The 19,436-nt window shown below is 32.9% G+C and overlaps 1 protein-coding gene across 2 annotated transcripts in view; it reads left to right on the top strand.

Moving 5' to 3' along the window:
- The window catches only part of LOC123708849 (protein O-mannosyl-transferase TMTC1-like), an 89,950-nt gene that overhangs the window by 13,870 nt on the left and 56,644 nt on the right, over window positions 1-19,436 (top strand). For both annotated transcript variants that reach the window (XM_045659783.1, XM_045659784.1), the window contains exon 3: window positions 7,610-8,417. In XM_045659783.1, the coding sequence (XP_045515739.1) occupies window positions 7,610-8,417 (808 nt within the window). The remainder of the gene's footprint in view (window positions 1-7,609; window positions 8,418-19,436) is intronic.

Genomic DNA, 19,436 nt, shown 5'->3' with positions numbered 1-19,436 from the left:
ATAATAAAGTATTTACAATATTTGATCTTATTCAAACGATTTATACCTTTTCAATTCGCATTCATTGCATGCTACATGCTGCAATTGATTTCCTATCATGTTTGTAAATATGTCCTTCAATATTGTGGTCTTATACCACTTTTTTCGTAACAGAAATACGGTGAAGATAATCGGCCCAATACTTTCTTCAGGGATGAGACACACATAAGCCCATAGGGTAGATTGGATGCTTACTGGTAAAGAACATCCATCGTATGCTATCAATGAAATCATGCTATCATCGTGAAGAAAAAATTCGGAAACAATTTTGTCATTGACATTCTTATAACAAAAAATGTAACCAACAATTAAATACTTGTAAAAATAGAAGTGTAGGTAAAACTTCATTCAATTGAAGATATTACTTATTTAGTTTTTAGTAACAACAAATTTTAAGCAATTAGTTTGAAGAAACCCACGTTCTCCACAAGCTGGCCAAATGCTTGACCAATTTAGTTAGCTCCGCGGAATATTTCGTATCTTACGGTTTAGAAATAGTTACGTCCGGTAAGGAAGCGCGGAGGCTTTGGAGGCTGGGATGGATCAAAGAGTAAAAAGGGGATCTGATTCATAGTAATTAAAATTTAAATCAGCTCTACAAGCTAGCCTAATATATTTGTTCTTCGTACTAGCTTAATTAATTCTACATATGTTCGTATAACGTTCATTTATTTGTAAAAGCTTGCCAACGCTCGGCACACTAATACATTACAGTACAAGAAAAAAAAATACAAGATTACAAGCATTTAAGCTTTAAAAACTAAAAGAAGATCAATTTCAAAGTGTGAGCAATTATGGATATTCAGATCTAGCTCGCTTATCAGAATGCTCAATCTAGATATCGTTGAGTTTTGGCCAAAATGCTTTCTTCTGAAAGGAGGGACAAATCGGATACCTCTATCGGATCTAACGGATCTAGAGCGTACATAAATTTAATTTTAGTTAAAATATTGGGGCAATCAACCTGATTCTTAGATAACTTAAATTTCAATTCATTTTGTACATATAAATAAATTTTCACTATGGAATTATTTGTAATCTTCACTTAAACTTTTACATATATCAAAAGCATGTAAAAGGAATTTGAGTTACAGTAGGAATATTGCAGTTTGCGATTGTATTATTGGTACACAGGTGCCCCAGTCAGAGTACTGACATATGCAGGCTATTTGCTAACATCACTACATATTGAGTGGTAAGTGCATCTCAAGGCAGTGCATCTGGCTCGTTGATATGCAGCTACTTATGAGGCTTACTGTGATGTCGTCTCCGTAATCCGCTTTGCAAGCGCCGCCGGGATTACTGTATAAGTTTTGCATTTCCATCATATTATTTACATTTTAATTAATTACTTCGTGGCTGGTTCCGAGATAAGCCGGTATAGTTTTGGGATTCATACTCAATATAGAAAATAATTAATTTGATACCTTATTAATAAGTTTCGTGTGTTTAAAAAAAAAAAATTAAGAGTTTAAAATGGGTAGACGACGTTTTAATTGAATAAAAAATACAGATTAAGTATTTATATTATTAGAAAAATCATGTTAATGATAAAAGAACACATCAAATTAAAGATCATGTACAATAAAAGTGATGCCTTAAGGGTATCAATTTTATTTATTTATATGTTTATCCCGAAGGAGTACGCCATGGACCTACTTTTGATACGATCCTGACAAACCTCTTCTATCTCTTTCATCCATTTTCATGACATGTATGTTCGCCGGTTATAGGTTATTTTAACTCGTGTACCTCCTGGGTATGGTATATACGACAAGATATGTTATCCGACTTTACCATCCATGGTTGGTTTGTATATCCCACTTATTAACGATATAATCTACTATAACACGTATCCCTGTCATTATGTTAACGTTTGACCTACACTGCTCACGTATTTCACAATTACTTATCAATTTTAATATGTATAAAATATATTTGTTATGTAAATGACACTCCCATTATAGGGATACAGAGCTGATTTGATTTCCACATATCAAAGAAGGAAATAATAACACACAAAGTTTGTCTAGTCAATCGAATGTCACGTTACGCTAAATTACATCACGCAAGATAAACACGGAATCGATCAGATGTGATCACATCTCTTTGTTGTCTCTGCTTTCTCACTGATTCTATAGGAAATAAAAATAAACTATGTTATTTGTAGTCTATCGGCGTAGTGCCGTAAATCCGGGGCGTATTCTCGCTGTAATAAATTTCTTTGCACAATAATGATCGTTGAACTTTGTCCTGTACCGCTGCAAACCACTCCAGTGTTTCGTAATTGAAGCCATACGTGACGACGCGCCGCAGCTGCCCGCAACTTTCTCTTGGAGTTTTCTGAACTTTATCTCAATCTAAGTTTCGGAAATGAAACTAGTTTTTATTGAAACCATTCCGGAAATCATGCATTTTTGTTGGACTTCTTCGGACTGTTATAAACGATCTTTGTTATTCCAGACGTACAAAAAGAGTATCTAGAATCTTATCGAAAACAAATATTGATGTTATACGTTGGCATGACATGTAATACAGTTTATTTATTCGCCAAAATAACAGACCGGTTTCAATTTGAGGACCGAAAGCGATATCGAAATTTTCGTATATAGCAAAGCAAAATCTCAAAGTACAAAGTAGTTTCATTCAACGTCACTACAAAGGGTTTCAGTTTTAATGAAAGAACGATTTCACCGTGTCCGGCAAATTCTATTTTCCGTCGTTCAAGTATTATTAGTCTGAAATAAAAGTCGTTTATGGACAAAATACTCACAAAAGTTTTTATGTAAATACTATTAAGGGATAGGGCGTCTTATTCACAATTTGCAATACAATAGCTGAATTTTAGGGATGATTTTTCCTCTTCGCATAGTAAGCACGGTTTGGCCCATAAAAATATATTATTCAATCGGCTATTTACTGGATCCAAATCTAAAATGAAGGTACATATAAGGGATCAATAGGTAAATTTTCCGATTGCTGAATAATAAATACGCTTTCTGCACGTACGGAGTCGTAATAAAAATATCATAAGAGTAAGTGTTGAAGCTATGTATTATTATAAACTTATAATTGTTTTTACATGATTTTAAATATTTTCCGACGTTACACGTTACGTTACGTTACGTTCCGGCGTGCGTGGTCACGGTGACTGAATAAAAGGTGTTGAATGAAAAATTTGTTAAAAAAAGTGTTTTCTTTCAATGTGTAAAAGTTATTTTAATAAAATACAATTCTAAGAGTCAGTGTTCTGTTAATTGAATGACTCGCAAATTCAACGGCATTACATCACTTCTTAGATTCTATATTGTATTTTGAAGTTTCAGAAAAGAGCAGAGTTGTTGAGGCGCCGTCATTTTGTTGTACCCTCATAAGTGGGGTTTGGATTATACAGATAAAGTAAATTATCGGAATGCAATGTCAATTGTAGAGAACTATCAGTATATAAGGTGTTGACTTTGTGAGATCTAATAACTTTTTGTTTGTGCCTACATTTTACATGAAAATGTATTTGTGTTCCGACATTTGTACAAAACTTCGCTGCTAGAATTGATTATTGAACACTCGGTTTACGTATAATCTACTACGTCATATAAATCTCTATTTAATCTAAAATTCCAGCTTATGAGTTGATAGACAATTATTAGTTACTAATATTTTTTTCCCTAATTAGTTCACAAAAAAGAATGCGACTTTACATGAATTACAATCTAGCCTAATTATGGCTAATTCATTAGTATTGTAGAAAATTATGTCAACATAATATAACTTTATTATGTTGACATAATTTTCTAAAATACTAATGAATAGCTACTCTCTATAATGATTTGACATTTGAGGTGATGACACCTTGTTCATTTCTCTGAGATACCGCACTTGCATTCACTACACTTATATTCACTACACTAGGTTTATTAACTCAAAATGTTTAGTTCTATTTAGTTACTAAAAGTTTAAAAAAGGTAATGTAATCTAACATTTTCACTGTTGGTTATACTTATTAATATTCAAGGCTTAATTTAACGAAAGTTTTAACAGTCTCGGATAAAAGGGGTCTGTTTGAATGTCATGTAAAATAGGATTTTATCTTACATAATTTCCACATATGCGATTATATGTAATTGAAAATATTTGCAAAGTTTTTTTAATTTTACAAAAATAAATGTGATTTTCGCATAATGTTGCTGGTTTCAAATATGAAAAGTATTTTTAAAATTAAATACCTCTGTTATCTGATTTGTGATTAAATTTCCTTCACTGTGTGAGTGTTCCATGGGTGCACAGCCGGGGTTTGAACGAGTGACAAGAAAAACACACTCAAGCCATCACTGCTCACATAGTAACTAAAGTTCTATCTAGTACGGAAACATTTCTTTAAACTGGGTATGGATCTCTACCTAAGATCCATATAGAAATTCCACACGTATAACCTCAACGTCCGCGGTTCCACAACTGAGCGTTTTCTAAGGCAGTTTTTGCCGCGCACCACCACTATGTGGAACCAGCTGCCCACTGAAGTATTTCCGATCCAAATCAACTTAAAGGCCGGCAACGCACTTGCGAGCCTTCTGGCAATGTGAGTGTCCATGGGCGGCGGTATCGCTTCACATCAGGTGAGCCTCTTGCCCGTTTGCCTGCTATTACATAAAAAATAAAAAAAACTTAGGGTCCTTCAACAAAAGAGCGTACCAATTCTTAGGCTGGCAACGCACTCTCGAGCCCTCTGGCATTGGACAATGTCCATGGGCGGTGGTATGACTTAACATCAGATGAGCATCCTGCTTGTTTGTAATAATATATGTGTTCTATAAGAAAAATACATATATTATTATTATTAAGTCTTCATTTATTTACAACCTTAAGAATAAAATATTGACTATACAAAACAAAAAAAATATAAAATAGAATTTAGAATGTAAAAAAGTTAAGTTGTTTGGTGGATCTTTAGACTAAAGCTACGCGAAACTTCCATATACACATGTATAACAGGTAGGGGATGGGTTTTGAATTTTAATTGTAGTAGTGCGTCGCGCTCCGAAATCGTTTTATGCTACATTAAGTTATTTTTAAATCACATTAATATTCTGGATTAAAAAAAAACATGTTTGTGTACTTATGTAGAAGCGTTAGATGTTATACTTCTATAGCATAACAAGGTAAAAATCTTTTTAAAATTTTATTTTTCGCCTTATTCTATTTTTGTAGAAGAAACGACACTAACTTTATTATAACGCATTATCTAATTAAATATTTTTTTAAATAGCATAAAAAATATTTCTATATAATTAAAGAAATGGATTTTTTTATTTTAAAATGTTGACTATGCTAAATTCATGGTGTCGGTTTACTGTGACGGAGTGCGGGTGTCGGTTTTTTGTGAAGGTGTGCGCGTGCTTTGTAAAAATTTACTCTCATAATTTTTCTCTAACGCGCCAAAGAAATATAACTTCAAAAAAAAACATAGACATATACCATCTATCTGTACTATCAATCTATATATACTATCAATCAAAGAGATGCAAGGAGGTTTATGGCAGGGTCAGCAAGTACTAAGGCGAACAATTTTCAAAAAAAATCTAATTCGAGGACAAGTACCAGATTTAAAACAGTTGTTAAAGCCGGCGCGGATTTTTTGTAATATCGCCATGAGTGATAGTTGGATAACATTCCAGGATTTTCTTCCTACCTAACCTACCTTTTTGGGCATATGTATACGTATTATAATTGTTAGGAATTCTAATTTTGAATGCGCTATTAACGTTCAAAAACTTGGTTATTTATCGTAGTAGGTAATTAGAAAATATACTTTTAAATAATTCATAATAATATTATTTAAAAAACAACACACTATAACATTTAAAAGGTTTGGTATGGCAGTGTTGTTATATTCCAAAGGAGTGTAAAATTATTAAAAATATTTCTCGTCTTCGTAGTTGAACATTAATTAAACTTCGGTGTCAAGACCATATAATACAGAATCCGATAACTGTCAAGAACCAGAAATCAAAGCTATAGGATATGGAAACCATTTCATATCTCTAACATAAATCTACAATTCTATGTGTAAGTTTTAGACAAACATCATTATTTAAGTAATTTTGAGACAGTGGAATTTCACTATTCTTTTTATTTTTACTAACTCTAAACACCAGGGAAAGATCGCTTTTTATATCAATTGTATTTAAGTACCAAGTTAATTTGTTTTTCCTATTTGATATAAAACATTTTAATAAAATAAGCTTTTACGAATATATTTTTCCACACGTTAAAAATACGGCTCGTCAAGCTTAATCCTAGGTGATCCTTAGGTGATCTTTCAAGGGACGTGTCTTCCAATGCGACACAATGATTGTTTCGCCGTGAATGTAATTACTACCATTACGTTTATTTTCATCGTCAATTTCAAAAAGCATATAGACATAATATAATGTATTATTCATTAAGATAACAATTTATATAAAATAGTATTTGGAGCTGTCTTTCAGATGAGCGCATCTTGTCTTTATTTCAAATATCCTAGATTTTTCGTGCCTAAAATGTGCATATGCGTAAGATTAGTAATCTTATCCGTGGTAATCCGTTCTCACCTAATCCGGTTTTTTCTGATTTTGTTCATTAAAGTAACATCCCCATATTGGCTGTAGGACAGCGTGACATAGACACAATTCAGCGACTGTTGCATTAGTATTATTTAATTGTAATTTTCGGCCGTCAGAAGTTTCATTATAATACTTTCCTTCACTGTATAAGGAAGTCATAGCGCAAATTAAACCCCTTTATACCAAGCTTTAAACCGACGTCCTCTGGGTCTTGTACGTTTACACCACTTTTTTGACGAGTTGGAATCCGACATCGTAGATAGTCTAACAAATGTGCGTATCGTGTTTAAGTATAAACTAAACAAAGACCTTTAATATAAATGTTAGCGACGAATTATATAATATTAACTACATATCCATAATAGTATAATTAGTCGTTTAATATAATTGATGTAAGTTAAAAGTTAATTTAATAAAAGCATTACAGTCACGGCATTTAATCTAGTAATGAAACCTACGTGACAAAAGTCGTTTGAGCAATTCCCATGGCATTTTACGCCAACTGTCACGATTACCTACCGATTTCGATGTCTCTTAATATTACAGTCACGAAGACTAGCCATAAATTTTGAAGTTGAAACTAACGACATCTTTGGGACATTATGCAGCATATGTAGTATATTTTAGAAGTTTTTTAATGTATTTAATTCGGGTTAATTAAGGCTAAAATAAGACCAACAAAATATTACTTGTAGTAACGGCTAATATTAGTAGAAAAATTCCCTCGCTATATCTTTCTTCTAATTCTAAACAGCCTGACAACGTACTTGATAGCCCTCTGGCAATTTAAGTGTAGTAGTGTGCCCACTAATACTTTGCCCCTGTTATGTTAAAAAAAATATATGTTTAACAGGTTATTTTTATACTTAGAATTAGACGCACTTTTGCATTAACCAATTACGTGTATATCATAGCGAAACAAGCAGGATATTATTATAAATAAAAGGTAACATTTCATTATTTCCTTGCAGACGAGCGATACTCTCGAACCCAGATGTCATCGGACATACACCGATTAAGGCGTTATTTGAAAATGACTTTTGGGGAACGCCGCTCACAGATCCTGGGTCACACGGCTCGTACAGACCACTGTGCGTCGCGACGTATCGTCTCAATTACGCATTTAGCGGATTCAAGCCCTGGAGTTACCATCTCCTCAATGTGTTCTTCCATTCGACGGCCACTGCACTTGTCGTGATAACAGCAAAGCGGCTGTTACCTACATATTGCATGAAAGTGGGAACTGTGGTTACAGGTTTGTCCTTCGCCTCTCATCCCATCCACACTGAAGCCGTGGCTGGAATTGTGGGTAGAGCTGACCTGGCCGCATGCAACTTTTTTCTACTGAGCTTCCTCTTATACACGGAACACTTGAGGATCCGGAATCGGAGCCATCGTCGACATTGTAGGGACAGTTACAAACAAATTCTCACGCGGCACCTGGACGCTGAAGATCAAAACTTTCGCCTAAGTTGTCACGGACTCGTACAACAATTATTGATTAGTGTTAGGAAATTGTTGAAGGCTGGTAAAACTGGACCCTTGAAAGTGTTTAATGTGTGTGAAGTTAGCGTGGGGCCCGTGCAACTGAGTAAATGTCATTGTAATGCGTGTGCAAGTGAAGATGCAGGTGAACTCTTACAATGGTGCACTTTAGTGGGGACACTTTTGTTCGCGACAGCAGCGACTTTGTGCAAGGAGCCGGCTATTATGGTGGTGCCTCTTTGCATAATATACGACTTCTTGAGAGATATTCGACAGGACGAGCCGTTTTCAAAGGTAAGATGTAAAATTTTCTTTTATAGATATTAGATTTACGTTACGGGGATATTGGATGTATTATTCGACTAAAAGGAAGGTGTCATAAAACCATTTGATATCGTATATCACGGTATGAAATTGAAGGGTTTTTGTTTCGGGGTTTAAAGGTCGGGATATGGATATCAACTTTTATTCCCTTTGTGTCCTACTTTGTGTTATATGATATACTAAGTATTTTATATATTTTGCACCCGTTGCTTTCCATTTACTTTATGCACCGAGATAAGACTAGTATAGCCGAACATAATATAACATATATAATATACTATACAGAGTAGTGTAGGCCTAGTGGCGTCAGCGTGGAACTCTCATCCCTGAGGTCGTAGGATCGACCAACGGCTGTGCACGAATAGACTTTCTTTCTATGTGCGCATTTAACATTCGCTCAAACGGTGAAGGAAAACATCGTGAGGAAACTAGCTTGCCTTATACCTGAAAAGTCGACGGTGTTTGTCAATCACAGAAGGCTGACAACGTACTTGCCTATTAAATTGACAAATGATCATGAAACAAATTCAGAAATTGCCTTTAGTGCCCCGGTTTTTTTTAAATATTAATATATAATGATAATAAAGATATCCTCAGATAATAATTATACCAGTTTTCGTTTTTTCCAAGCATATTTCGGATACAACAAATATAACATTTATGTTTAAAGAACTTTATTTCTCATTACAAAATTATATTTTATTTACATGAGAAACTTAACGCCATGCATATACGAGCGAGATATACGTCCCAATTTTGGTCCACTATATTCACCCTTAACATGCATCCTCAATGCCCCCTTGAATCTGTCAAACACGCTAATATTGCGAATTTTAGATGTAAATATAAAAATAAATAAAAATTCTTTAACGAATCTCTCACTGTACACGATTACTCTCAAAAATCGAAAGTAAATAATGTAATAAATTTCGCGTTAAAGAAATATGGCATGTTATATAAAATTGCAAAGATATTTTGACTAATACTATTTGGGAACTAATAGCAAAAATAGTGGAACCTTCATAATCCTTCTAATCCAATTTGTATCTCTGAACGTCTTGATTGTTTTGAAGTCGTGGTCAGAAGTTCGATTAGACGACGGCTGCCAAAGTTCTCTTATTTATCTGTAAACAACCTGACAATTCGTTACAATTATAGTAAATCTGATTAAGTAAATTTATTGAATTTATGACAGCTTAGTATAATAATCCCTGTCTCCTTAAAATATCTATTTGGATATAACTTGTCTAGTATATCTGCGATTTAAATTATTTCTACATAAATATATACTCCGTCAACCCGTATTATACACGTACAATAAAAGGCTAAGCAAAGATATTATGAAGTTTAATTATATATTTGTAACAAACAATAAGCAAACGATATAAAGCAAGCATTATTATATTTAATACGTTTAGTAATTCTACAACTGATAGACTGAAGAAATAAACTGCACTGAAATTAGTACCAAAAAAAGCATTCCACTATCGCTTTTTTAAATTATTGTTCTGGATACAAATCTTTTAGATAAACTCCTTTTTTACAACAATTGTCGAAATTGGGCCATCGGTGGCCATTAAAAAAAACAAAATCAAGAGTATAAAACCTTCAGGCAACACCAAGAGCATTTAAAAAAGGCAGGTATAATATATTTAAAAGATAATTAAATTACATTTTTGGACATGGATATTCAGATGATATTACGTGGGTCTCGCTTAATGAGAATTTCTACCATATTTGTAAAATTAATTAACTGCCTGTTGAAGTACTTAGTATGTAAAGTATATATATCTTTGTTAAATAAAAATAAAAGTTATTATTTAATTTTGTACTTCATCAAGAGCATTTCTTTGTAACGTATCATACCGTAACGTAGGTCATATTTTGCATTAACGACGATTATTTAAATGATCTGAATCCTTAGGATTAATTTGCTCCAGTTAAAACAATTTGTATGACTCAAAACTTGGCAATTAAAAAGAGTGGCGGAGGAGAGTTTCTTGCTAGTTATTCTTGCCCGCTCTATGCCCTTGACTTGCGAATTGGTAGTTAATGTAAGTTTAGAATCAATTTAACATCTTTTCTGTTGACGTTCATAAGTGTAATTGTTACCTGTATGAATAGAGTTATTTTGAGTTTAAGATACATTAATGGGTCTGGTTCCATTATATATAATACGAAACTTCTTAACATATTCAAATAAACATGTACAACATAGCTAAATTTAAAATAACGATTTTGATCAACAGTCGATAGGCAGGTTTATTCATAGATGTATAACGCACAATAATATTAGTTTCTAAGTTATTATGAGTAATTCTGTGTTTGTTTTCGCTGTTTAATATGCCTACGCATGAGTTCTCAAGTAGAGTATTAGTTCAACCGAGTCAACAGTGTTGTACAAATAAGGACCGTTTCTTGTTGGGTAGGGTGAATGCTACCGCTTTCGCATGTTAAGTGTCTTAGGGTATAGAAATTAGTCAAACGTCAAAGTATAATAATACGATTATAGCCTGCATTAACTAATATTATATCGGTTGGAAGAGATTTAGAAAATCTTGGTACTTTTTACGTAATTATTTTACAGTATTACACTATTTTTTATTATATAATACTTAGAAGGGAAAGGGGCGCGCTTTCAAGCAATCTCTTCCAGGCAACTGATCTCACTAGAATTATCAAGAATCAATAAAAAAATATTAATAAATTGGATGATAAAAAATCTCTGAAAAGGTTATAATAATTAATTTTAATGTTCCAATTAGCACTCCATATCTGATGTTTGTTCGATTGTGAATACTGAAGCTATTATAACCCATTGAGTGAGCGAAAGATTGCCATTAAATGAAGCATTACACTGCGCAAGCAATTAATACATGAGAGCATTTTTTTATACGTATTACATATGTATATACTACATACATATAATACCAAACGGTTGCAAATTGGAATTCAATTGATACGTTTTGCGTAAAGTAGCAATTTTGACAATATCTTTTTAGGGCCTCGTGATTTAGGTCAGGGATTTTTGTATTTGCTTTGTTATCATTATTTTTCCCTCGTAATGCTTGACACACGCTTAGGTCTTGGTTTTTGGGTCTAAGGCATGCTGATTTCCTCACGATGGTTTCCTTCACTACACATACATAGTAATGATACACACATAGATAGTAAGTTCATCGGTGCACAGCAATCTACAATAACAGGGATGAGAATTGCGCGAAGGCTCTAACATGTATATACTTATACACTTTAAGAATGAATACAAGACAATATTTCAATACTTGTTTTGATTTGTCTTTATTTGACAATCTGATGTATTGAATTAAAAGGACTTATGCCATTTTATGACCTGAGAAAAGATCATCAAAATCACTTATGTTAAATATACAATTAGCCACATGATAAATTTTCACAATTAATATATTGAATAAGATTAATCGAGTAAGTGTAATAAAATAGTAGTTTTAAGTTTTTTTTAGTTAATTCAGTAAATAAAATAGTAGTTTCCATGAAGAATAATATTGTGTACTTTGGTTCATATTATAAAACTTTGAAGAATTTATTCGTCTTGATATTCCAAAGGAAGTTCCTTGTTATAGACTCTCGTTTGGTAGAACTATGCCTTTTTATTTTCTTCCCATCTGTGAATACTTTAGGTTCGACCTTATTCAACATACAATGGCCCAATAGTAGCGTTTTATTGCCAAAGCTTTCGCAAGTTTATGCCATCTCATGCAATAAAGTGATAAAACAGTTAGCTTCAACGTTACCAAACTATATATCGTACAAATAAAACAAACATCAAAACACAAAGTTGCTGAATGTTTTGTTCTTTTTACGGTCAAGTATAGATAATGTTATTTAGTCAATAAAAGTTACCTAAAGATATTAAATAACTAACTAACTCCGCTGGCTCTGCTACCCAACAAGTGTTTTAGTCTCCGAAATGACAAGTAGGTTGACGCCTAGTACCTAGTACAGGTGACCCCAAAGCTGGTGGTTTCCTAGTCAACGAATAAGTACAGCGAGGAAATGCTGCCAGCGTTAAAGGTACACTGCCACAGAGACCAAACTTTTTAAATTTGTTTTAATGTATTAATTATTTTTTAAATATTATTATTATTACTATAAAATACTATATATTTGTTTATTTTCGTCTATTTTTCTACGTAGAATAACAATAACAGTTTATTAGGAGCCAGACTTGTTGTTGTGTTTTTTTTACTTACCACTTTGAAGCACGTAGCAAATTTCAATATGCAGAATAATTGAAGAAAACAACTATTATATTAACTTGTCTACTTTATTACGTGTGTGTTGATGGCCTTTACTGATGAGAACCAAGTATAAAGGGATTCTAAAAGGCGTATAATATATAATGTTAAAATGAATTTATTATAAGAGAAGTATTTTACTAATAACTTATAAATAACATAAACAAAGTCTTTTTAAAAATATGCGACCCTGCTCACGTATGAATGGTTAATAATAAATTACTTTTGAAATTCTATCACTTATATCGTTGCGTATTAAGTTAGTATTGATTTGTTTACGTCACTTTCGCCCAATATACTTTTTAATATCGCCTATAAAACCTTTTTTGTGTAGGTTTTTGCATCTGAGACACATGTTCGATTTTTTGGTCTTAGCCGAAACGGTTTCCTCACGATGATTCTTTTACAGTTTAAACTATATGTACGTACATGAATGCACATAAGGATTTTTTTCCACTGTGTAATTGTTATCTAGTGACCCATAACCCCATCCTAGAGTGGGACTAGCAATAATTTTGTCACAACCTATTTGTCATGAATTAAGTTTTTATTTATTTATTATAATAACTTAGTTATTATATATAATATACTATAAATTTTAACATCCCCTGACTATATTGTACTTTACTCATAATTGTAGCTTTGCCTAAATTAGTATCGATTCGGGAGGGCTTGCTCACAGCTCATTTACTCTGCATAAAATTAGGACCTCGCGGGTGGCCGATATTTCTCCTATCTTGAATACTAAAGCTCTGTAGCTTTCAACATTAAATTAACATTTGGGCTTTTTCTCGTCTCACCCGGCACTCGTCCCGAGTATATTTCAGTGGTCGCGTAATTTGTGGCTCGTAAATGTTCCGAAATTGGTCATCCCTTTGGTTGAGGTGAATTTATGACCTCCTCGGTCGGCCTGTCGAAAGGGGAATTAATAAGGCCCCCCTAATGGTGAAACGTACCCTTACCATCAATTTGAATGTCCCAAGATTGCCCTGGACCAGTAAAACGGGCGTCTGCCTGTGAAATATATCATTCGCGCTATTTTTCATGTTATCCGAGTAAATTGAATTCTTTTGTTGCAAAGAGCTTAAAAAAATTCTCAATTTGTGTATAAAACGTCTTTTATACGTGCTAGTATAAAACTTATCTTTAATATGAAACGATATAATGATAAAAAACCACGTTTGTGTTTTATTTTATTTTTTATTGATAAAAACTTGCCAATGCTCTGCACACTGATACATTGGTAAAATAACCACAATATACAATCGATATTCCAAAGCGAATAACGAAAATCGATTTTAAAGTGTGTGGGGAGGAACTATGGATATCCAGGCTTATTTTGTGATTGCATAAGAAACATTGAATGATGCGAGATAAATAATCTCGTACACATTATTAAATTTTAAATACAGAAGTCATCCTTGAAATCAAAATTCCATATGGAAATTCAAGCTTCTTCAATTCCAATGAAAGCTCCAGTGAAATAAATTTGACTAAAGACTTCATATACCTTACAATTCTTTACATGCGTACGCTAACGTTGAATGAACCGTGTTCGTGAATAGATGTCAAAGAGATGCAGCTTGTAAAATGAAACTTGATTTTTAAATGAAACAAAAATGTCTCTTTGAAAACTCGATGGCGTACGACATCGAGGAAGGACGTTTATTAACGGCTGTGTTTCTGCGCTGCTCGTTTCCGCTCTTTTGTGATTGCTCACGCCATCTTTGAATGGGAACATACGTGGACGACCGACCTTTTAGAGTATTAAAGTGCTTTGTGGTTACTTACATCTTGGGGAGCGTGAATGACATATTTAAACAAATGAATGCTACTTAGTACGAGAGAGAGTGCTTGAAATAATATATAGGGATTTTATGCGTTATTATGAGATTTGTAATGATTGGATATACTTACAGACATGTTGAACAACAAAAGTGGCGGAGTGTGTCTTCTACGTTCTTCTCATAAGTTCTACGCCTTGGTTTAATTATATACGTAAATTACATTTTTACCTACATCAATTTTTTTTATTTTGACTCATAATATGTTATAATTGATTGTGCTAATGATGAAGATGATATTTAATGGCCATGAATATTGTTTCGATTGAGCTTGCAAACTTATAAAAAGGTTATAAAGTATAATTGAATAGTAAAAATATTTATAATAATAAAAACAAAAAAGCCAATTAATTTTTACTTATAAAACAAGAAGTTTGATTAAGTTAGTTTACTTACATACAATTATTAGTTTTGTTAGTAATTAAGTTTGTATTCTAAAGTTTAGTTTTTCCTTAACCTTACTATTAAATTATTATTCTTCATTCTGTAAGAACTCCTCTGTAGGTGAAGGCCTCCTCCGAAGAGCCAGTCCTCTCTAGATTGGGCTACTTGCATCCAGTTTGAACCAGCTGTTCTTATGACGTCGTCTTCCCAGCTAGCCACAGGTCTACCTCTCTTTATTTTTTCCTGTGGACCCGCCCGTGTGGTCACCGTTTTCGTCCATCTCTTGTCACTAGACGCGCCACATGTCCGGCCCACCTCCATTTTAGTGACTGAGCGTGTTCTAATCCATCCTTTACCTTGGTTATGTTTCTAAAAATATTTTTACAACAGTTTAATTATTTTAAAAATAAAATGTTCTAGCTTATGTTACTAATAAATAAACTATTTCTTTTAATATCCAATCAGTTTAGTTAAAAAAGTACAGTACTTCAAGAACATTTATTCTTTCGTATTTAGCTAATTCCAAATGAAATGCGGCATAAACGTCTATAAATTTTGTCAATAGCTATTATACGACTGTGTTGGGGTGCGAAAATATGGAAGCATGGGGGACTTCACAGCTCTTTGATTTAGGACAGCCAAAAGATAGTGAATAAATGGAATTGACGCAAGATTTAATATATGATTAGAATGTATTAGAACTAAAAATAAATATGTTAGTTATGTCCAACGCACAAATAGATAATATTTATAGTATTCATACATAGTAATAATAATAAATAAAATATGAGAAATAGAACATTAAAACAAATTTAAAAAGTTGGTGCCCTATGGCGGAGTACCTACCTTTAGAATAAATATACCTAGTAATCTTACTTCTTATCATTATCTTTTAAAACAAAAACTTGCAACGAATTTTATAGGTTTCTTAGCGTTAGCGTTTCCTGAATGTTTAGGTTTTCTTTTGTATGTAATAGGAGGCAAGCGGCTTACCTAATGCTAAGTGATACTGCCTATGGACACTCATATTGCCAGAATGCTCGCTATTACGTTGTCAGCCTTTAAATAATTGGTACGCTCTTTTCTTGATAGAAGGGTGATTGGTTGTTGAATTGGTTCGGAAATACTTCAGTGGGTAGCTGGTTCCACATAAAGAAACGCTCAGTTGTGGAACGATGTAAGACTCAGCTCCGATGAAGTCCTCTGAAAACATTCTCCCTGGTAAATACAGAGTGACCCCACCACATCTCTACGCAACGCCAAGGGATCAAGGCGCACGGAATGTGGCTGGTCGTTGACGATTCGAATCGGTCTTCTTTTTGATTTAGGTGAATAAATTAATCAGGGTTCTAAGTGAAATATAGCTGTAATATTGTATATTCTATATACTAATATATTGTATATACTAATATAATCTTATTTTATCTTGTAATATTTGTATTCCGTCAGATTCATGATGATTCAACGATGGAGCTATTTATATTTTCTACTATATTTTTGATAGATAATTCACAAAATTAGGAAATAAAATCCCGTGGTACATCCACCTATGGCGTTAAGGTAAGAAGAATTTTCGTGATATAAATGAAATTATTATAACAACAATTTATATACTTTTCTCTCGGCCTTCACCCTCTGTCTTCCCGCCGATGAGTAGGGATGTCTGCGATACAAATTTAATGACGTGGAATAAGTGATACGTGTTCCATAGTAAACATATTTTTTATACACTTTTGAATAAACTTAAAATATGCATGTATAATAAAAATCGCTTAACTGAAATGTATATGAAAAACAGTTTGATTAAAATAACGTTGACCAGTTTTGATTCTCATATTAAATATTTGATTTGTTGTGGTTGCACTTCCTGGAACACTTGAAATTGTTGTGTTTTCAAAAAAAACACAGTTCATTTAAATAACACTGTATGACACGACTTAAGTCTTTAGATATTTTGGGTTAAATATTCTATACATTTGCGTCTTATCCAAAGTTTTACATCTATGTAGTACACAGCTGGCAGCAATCCGAGCGGACGTAACTATACAGAATCCGGCCTAACGAAATAGAAAATATCATTATTCTTTCCAAGATATGGCCTAGTTTTCATCTTTTAGTTTTAACATTGGTTTAGACGGGGCCTGGATCATTTAAACCCATTTAAATGTATTAAACAATCCTTCTTCTTAAACGATACATTTTATACTGTTTTAGGCAAGTTCTCTTTCTATTATAGCATTAATACAATGTGCCAAACGAGTGTTTAACCAAGAATCCGAATGTAAGGTTGAATGAAGGTCACGCGTTGGCTATGCGAACTATTTTTTTAATTTAAAACTCAAATTCAAACTCAAACTAACTTTATTCATATAGGTGAACAAGTATACTTATGAACGTCAGAGAAGAAGTTAATTGTAAATTTACATTTACTGCCAGTTTGCAAGTCAAGGACGTAGAGCAGGCATGAAGAACTGGCAAGAAACTGTCCGCCACTCTTTTTAATCACTAAGTTTTGAGTCATACAAATTGTTTGAACTGGAGCAAATCAATCCCAAAGATTAGGAAATTAATAATATTGAGTTAAGTATATATAAAATATCAACCACAAACAATTATGTAAATATAATATAACATAACATACATATGAAATGAAACAAATACAGTTTGTTTTATATTTAAGATGACTTAACAATTTAAGTTGGAGAAATGCAAATTTTACATTCAAAACTAAACGTTCAAAAAGTTGCAATGCAATAATAAATCCATAAAATAAATACGATTTAATCAAGAATAATTGTACACACATTCAACCGTCAAGTAATTTAAGTTAATATGTCCTGTGTGACCTAGTTAACGGTGAAAAGCTGCGTCGTGTGAAAAGTCAATAAAGTTGGTAGCTTTTAACTACAACAAATAATAATGACTTAGCATATCATTCGAATGTTTTATAAAGCAAGAATATAGCTGTTTTACAGCTGCAGAGTAAAAATATTACTAAAAGTTTATGGGACTTCCTTCTTTCACCCCAACGGTGCATTTATGGAATTTCTATGTCTACAATTCAGAGTGCTCGGACGGTAAAGATTTTCATTTATTTAAAAAGCTTTGCCAACGGCATTGTAATAAAAGCTTACATACAGGAATACACAAAAATAATCGTAGACTATAAAGGTAAATATAGGTGAAAGGTATTAAGGTAAGAAAGAAAAGATAGCTTTAGGTAGAGAATAGAAAGGTGGTAAGGATTTCAGGGGAAAAAACGTTCTAGGCACGAAAGGTTGAGAGATAAGATCAACAGCATAAATAAGGGGTCTACCCCCATAGCAGTGTAGTAGAACCCCCTAGTTTTAACGTAAGTCTGTCACCCTTAGGGGTAGTAGGTTCGATCTCCGTGCACCTCGCATGTACGGTGAAGGAAAATAATGTGAAAAAACCGGGCATGCTTTTACCCATTCGACGGTATGTGTCAGTCACGGAAGGTCACCTACTTGTCTATTAGAAATGATCACGGAACAAATACAGAAATCTGAGGCTCAGACCTAAAAGGTTGTAGTGCCATTATTATATATGGTTTCTGTAATGTATTTTTAATAATATTTTTCGAACGCTTAATATTTGATAAAAAAAATTACGGAAAATAGAAAAGTCAACGAGTTTATAAGCTGTATTTCTATTTATTTGAAGGTTATTCATGCTTAGCATCGTATTAGACGCCGGCAGAATTTTAATTATTCAAAAATCCATTTCCATACTTAAGTATGCCAAGTGTTTATATTGAGCTTGTTATGAAACCATCGAACTGAACTGAGCACGCTTTATTAAGCCCTTCAACTTTCAGCCTTAACCTTAATGTGTACCGTATAACCTCAAGGCTTTATTTTAATAAAACGAGTCGTTATTGTAACTCTGGTATCTTGAAAATACTTTCATGTTTTCTCAGGTTTAGATTCAAAAATCGTACGATGTAAATACGATTTTGGACTGATACGTGTCGTGAAATTTACCATTCGTAACAATGTCTAGCAATTGGTTGTACTCTCAGCTAAAGAAATTGGTTTGTACACAAGGTTGAAATCCCCTAATTGATTATTATTACTAAGATATAATTTGCAAGCTATTACTTACAATTACTCGCGTTAATTAGATCTTATATATATAGCCTGTCATTAAAATTAGAATCTCCAGTCTTTCATAATATCTCACCCACTTTCATATTATGAAATTTAAAAATGTTTTATTAGTTTTTTTATAAGCCTTACTCTGACAGTAACGAACACAATAATATTGTTCAATGTAAATATATTTCGATGTATGTAGGTATATTTCGACAATTTTTACTTATACAGATTTGCATAGTTCATTACAAGCTATTAGAAGGTGACACGTTATAATTACATATAGTACGTATATGCTAAATAACGTAGTGCCGTGTTAGCGTTCAACCCTTTGTACTTGCTAATTTGTGTTTTACTTTGTCATTACAT

The sequence above is a fragment of the Pieris brassicae genome, chromosome 4, assembly GCF_905147105.1.
Source record: "Pieris brassicae chromosome 4, ilPieBrab1.1, whole genome shotgun sequence".
NCBI classification, from domain to species: Eukaryota; Metazoa; Arthropoda; class Insecta; order Lepidoptera; family Pieridae; genus Pieris; species Pieris brassicae.
Note: the sequence above shows the minus strand (reverse complement) of the source record. Positions and strands in the feature narration are given on the sequence as shown.